We start from the raw sequence: 5,541 nt of genomic DNA, 5'->3' as shown, positions 1-5,541 counted from the left end.
ATATCCTGCGTACTTGACTTGGCTTTTCATTAACGGTACTCTCGAACTAGAAGTCCTGTGGCGATAGGTAGAGGTAGAGAAGGCCGGTCTTGATGTATACCGTTCTTTGTCTAATACCTGCACATAGGCGGCTTAGGGAGAGTGGTCGCTCCTGTACTGCGATGGGATGACAGTGCGGTTCGGCAGCACCCTTTGCGACAAAGCAGCTCTATTTAGAGAGGCACTGCTTTCCTCGCCCAGCCGAGAAGGGGGCTAGAAAAGGTGCCCCAAACAAATGCTCATCCCAACTTAATGGGAGGTAGTAACCACGGCTACCTGGACATCCCACACATGCGTGGTCACACCACAAAGAAGCGGAAAGCTAAAATAATCCAACGGACTATGACTTTTGGCGCATGGAACGTCCGAACTCTTTTAGATCGACCCAACAACCTTTGCCCTGAACGAAAAACCGCCATCGTAGCGCGAGAGCTTGGACGGTACAATGTCGATATAGCTGCTCTTAGTGAAACTCATCTAGCTGATGAGGGAGAACTCGTCGAGCGCGGTGGTGGTTACACGTTCTTTTGGAAAGGTACACCAGCTTCTGAACCAAGACGATCAGGAGTAGGCTTTGCAATTAAAACCACACTAGCCTCTAAATTGGTAGAATATCCTGTTGGTATTTCAGATCGTGTAATGTTCTTGCGCCTTCACCTTGAAAACGACAAGCATTTGAATATTATTAGTGTATACTCACCTACGCTTGATAAAAGCGACGACGTGAAAGACCATTTTTACGAAGAACTTTCACAAACGTTGTCCAGAATTCGTAGCTGTGAGAAAATACTTTTACTCGGCGACTTTAATGCTCGTGTTGGACGCGACTTTGAAGCTTGTCCTGGTGTATTGGGGCGTCATGGTATTGGAAATATGAACAGCAATGGCCAGTTACTTTTAACCCTCTGTTCACAATTTCATCTGGCTATTACCAATACCATGTTTAGACTACCTGCTAAATACAAAACCACCTGGATGCATCAAAGGTCTAAGCACTGGCACCTTATTGACTATGCCCTCGTTAGACAGCAGGACATCTCTGATGTCACTATTACACGGGTTATGCGTGGCGCAAACTGTTGGTCAGATCACCGACTCGTGATAACCAAAATGCTTTTGCATCTATGGCCTCGCCGAAGACCCTGTAAGATCAGGCAGTTTAGCCTTGACCTAAAAAAGCTGGAGTCAGGCGAAACTGTTGATAAGTACAGGGAAGCTATCAACAGTTTTACAACAACTATTGACCCTGCTGCTGACAACACTACCGAAGCTTGGAATAATCTATCTGCTAACATCCTCAGAGCTGCCAAAGAAATTCTTGATATTAAACCTCGCTCAAGTGCAGACTGGTTTGACGATAATGAAAAGTTGTTATCAGATGCTTTGGCAAAACATCGCCAACTTCTTCGTGGAAAAGCTCAGCTGAATCTGAATATTTCTGATAGAATAAGACAGAGTACATTTGAACTTAGGAAAATCACCCGTACAGCAAAGGATGAATGGTGGCAGAACAAAATCGAGTACATCCAATGGCTTGCAGACACCAAACAATTAGGTGAATTCTTTGGTGGGATTAGGAAACTCGTCGGAAACTCACATAGAGTAAGTGTGCCCATCAAATCCACTAATGGCACTCTCCTGGTCTCCAAGGAAGATGTTCTGAATCGTTGGTCGGAGCACTTTAATAACTTACTCAATGTTGATCGGCTGGCTGATTTTGAATATCTGAGAACACTCCCTGAATTACCCAAAAGAGAAGATTTAGTTCAACCTCCTTCACTCCAGGAAGTTATTGAAGCCATCAAGGCTCAAAAGAACAAAAAGGCTGTTGGTGTAGATAATATTCCTGGAGAATTACTGAAGTATGGAGGAGATGCGCTACACCATAAGATCTGGTTGTTCTTTCAAAAGATGTGGGAGGAGGAAGAAATTCCCTCTGATTTTGGTGTCTCGCTCATTTGTGCCATATATAAAAACAAAGGTAGTCGTTCAGAGTGTAACTCGTACAGAGGTATCTCATTGCTCTTCACCGCTGGAAAAGCGTTTGCTAGGGTACTCTTAAACCGCCTAATGGATCTCTCAGAAAGGTTATTACCTGAAACACAATTTGGCTTTAGACCAAACAGAGGCACCTGTGAAGCTATTTTCTCGTTAAGGCAATTGCAGGAGAAAAGCAGAGAGCAGTACCAACCTCTGTTCCTTTGTTTCATAGATCTAGAGAAGGCTTTTGACAGTGTGCCTCGTGAGGCGTTATGGATTGTTCTATCGAAATTGGGGTGTCCTGACAAATTTATACGTCTGATAAAGCTTCTTCATGAGAATATGACGTGTAGAGTGCTTGTGAACGGTGCGCAGTCAGTAGTAATTGCCACAACTGCGTGAGGAACACTTTCGTGAATACGGAGCTTCACATTTTTCGACTGGACTATGATAACGTCGCCGTAGGTCTGTCCCTGAGATTCGTGGATGGTCATGACGCCTGATCCTTCTCCTTTTCCATATCCCTGGAGTTTAATTTAGTTAAAATATTTGGTAATTGTCATTTGACGTAAGCCACTTTTTCTCTTCATTGCTGCTAAATCACGAATTCGTTTCAGCTGTAGTAAACTCACAGTATGACTATCTGTTTGTTTTTCAAACCACTTGAGAGCTGTTTTCAGGGCCTGAAGCGCGTCATCATGAGATGGTCCTGCATCATTTTCCACGTCTAGATTTTCTTCTGTTTCATCTTCTTGCATTTCCAACTGTTCATTTATATGCAATATGTTTTCTACGATTTCGTCATCCGACATAATCTGAAAGCCTTGATCATTACTGTCACAAGTGACCCACCCTTTCATATCATCATCATCACAATCCTGGCAAATTTGTAGCTTTAACCTTAGCTCATTTATATCCTCCAAAACAGAATCATCCGTATTGGTTATTGAATTTTCGTTCTCCCGATTAAGTACTCTGTTCCAAGCCTGTTTTAAAGTCTTTCTTTCAATCAAATCCCACGCATCTACAACCATGTAACAACACTCCTTTAAATTCATTTCCTTAAAAAATGATAAAACGACTTCTACATTATCTTCATCAACCGATAACAACCTACGTAAAAGTTGTTTTCTATAATGTCGTTTCAATGTTTCAATAACATTTTGGTCCATTGGTTGTAGCAAGGATGTCACATTAGGAGGCAAAAATTTTACTTTAAACTTTCCATTTTCTCTCTCTGTAACAGTTCAGCCGAAGGATGGGTTGGCGAATTATCCAGCAAAAGTAGGACATTTCGTTGTTTGCCAATTTCATTTTGTCTTTTTTTTTACTTCAGGGATAAAAGTGTTGTCATACCAGTCGATGAATATTTCTGAGTTCATTCATGCGCTTTTTTGATTTTTATAAATTAAGGGCACTCTAATATTTTTAAAACATCTGGGTTTTTTTGATTTTCCGATGAGGAACAAGGGTATTTTATGGGTCCCAGTAGCGTTAGCGCATACTAATATTGTTACTCGCTCTTTGCTAGTTTTAAATCCTGGAGCTGAATTCTCTCGCCTAGAATCTTAAGATTTTGAAGATAATGACTTCCAGTTTAATCCAGCATTATAAATAAAATCCAAGTCATAGTTATTTTCATTCAATTTCTTCTTAAAATCATCTTTAAACGAATTTGCTGCATCTAAATTAGCCGACATTTTTTCACAGGTATTTCCAATTCACGAATTCCATGACGAGATTTAAATCTATACAACCATCCGTTACTTGCTACAAACGATTCATCGCCACCTAATTTTTCATTTAACTGTAACGCTTTTTCACAGAACAAAGGACCAGATATCGGTTGCCCAGTTGATAGTTTTTGTAAAAACCAACAATACAATGCTTCTTCTAAAAGTTCATTTTTAGGTTTCTTTATCATTTTTCGATGTTTACTCCCGTCTTCACTATCTAATTTGCAGGTGTACAACAAAATTGAATCTGTATTCTTCTTAGTATCACTTATCGTGGATGTACCTACACCATACTTATCAGCGAACTTACGACCCGTTTCTCCTTTTTTTAATGAATCAATAATATTTATTTTGTCTTTAAGTGATAACACCACTCTCTTACGCTTTGACATTTTAAGTAGTCGTGGCACGCACGTTAGAGCGAAGTGACAATTGCTAACTAACTAAAACAATAACAAAACGCGTGAGGCAGCGATCCCGCAGGGCGCGGGCGGGGAATGCCAGTTGCGACACGTTCATGCTTGCATAAATTCGACTTGTAGGGATCGCGGTTGGTAGTCCGGATAATTGCGAATCCGTATAACTGAGGGCCGGATAATCGAGTTTCTACTGTATAAGACCTGTTAGAATGAAACATCTCCTTGCACCGTGGTAGACAGAAGATCTAAAGAAACTCATTGAGAAGAAAAATCGAGCTAAACTGAAATATAAAATTTATAATTCTGACCTCAATCGCGATAAATACAAGAAGGCACGAAATCACTGTAATACATCATCTAGAGATGCTCAACGACGCTATACTCACAGATCTGTCGAAAACGGCGACATCGCAAAAACTTGGAAATTTCTTGAAAATCTTGGAGTTGGTAAATCTACGAGATTATATACCCCGATAAATATAGATACTGAACTCTTGAATAAACATTTCTCTTCTTCTTCTGCAAATTTTGATAAACATTCTACACTGAATTTTCTTTCATCGTTACCAACTTCTAACTTCCCTCCGTTTACCTTCTCCTCTTTCACTGAATGTGATGTTAAAAGGAACATACTGTCCGTGTCGTGTGCCGTTGGTACTGACTGCATAAGCCGTAACATGATCATACCCATCCTAGATATTAATATCCATATCTTAGTCCGTATCCTTAATTACTCCATCACCTGTAATAAATTCCCGGACACATGGAAAAATGCTCTAATCATCCCAATCCCGAAAAAGTCGAATGCAATAAACTATTGTGATTTCCGACCGATTTCCATCCTACCATTCCTATCTAAAGTCCTTGAAAAGCTAGTATTCCACCAATTAAACCTCTTCCTTAATCAACATTCACTTCTTAATCCTTTAAAATCCGGCTTACGTGCAGGTCATAGTACGGTCTCTGCTCTCATTAAAGTTACTGACGATATTCGGTTAGCCATGGACAACAAACAACTCACTATTTTAACACTTTTAGATTTTAGCAACGCATTCAACTGCGTTGATCACGATGTTTTACTGAGTTTGTTAAGTTCCTTTAACGTATCTCCATCAGTGATTGAGTGGTTTCTGAGTTACCTCGAAGGCCGTCGACAACGACCTTAATGAGACGTTTTCCTCATGGTGTAATGTCCAGGCAGGGGTACCTAAAGGTGGCGTCTCCCTTCTCTTTGCTATTTTCATTAATTCCATTTCTCAGTATATTTCTTCCTACCATATGTACGCAGATGATATTCAAATTTATCGCCACACTACTCTTCAAAATCTTCACATTGCGATTGAGGGCAAGCTTCTCTAGCAAATTCT

The 5,541-nt window shown here is 40.4% G+C and overlaps 1 protein-coding gene across 1 annotated transcript; it reads left to right on the top strand.

Moving 5' to 3' along the window:
• Positions 1-291: 291 nt before the first annotated feature.
• Positions 292-2,177, top strand: LOC124542503. The gene is made up of 2 exons (XM_047120444.1): positions 292-2,091; positions 2,157-2,177. The coding sequence occupies exons 1-2, from the start codon at positions 292-294 to the stop codon at positions 2,175-2,177; spliced, it is 1,821 nt and encodes a 606-aa protein (XP_046976400.1).
• Positions 2,178-5,541: the final 3,364 nt, after the last annotated feature.

The sequence above is a fragment of the Vanessa cardui genome, chromosome W (genome assembly GCF_905220365.1).
Source record: "Vanessa cardui chromosome W, ilVanCard2.1, whole genome shotgun sequence".
Taxonomy (NCBI): Eukaryota; Metazoa; Arthropoda; class Insecta; order Lepidoptera; family Nymphalidae; genus Vanessa; species Vanessa cardui.
Note: the sequence above shows the minus strand (reverse complement) of the source record. Positions and strands in the feature narration are given on the sequence as shown.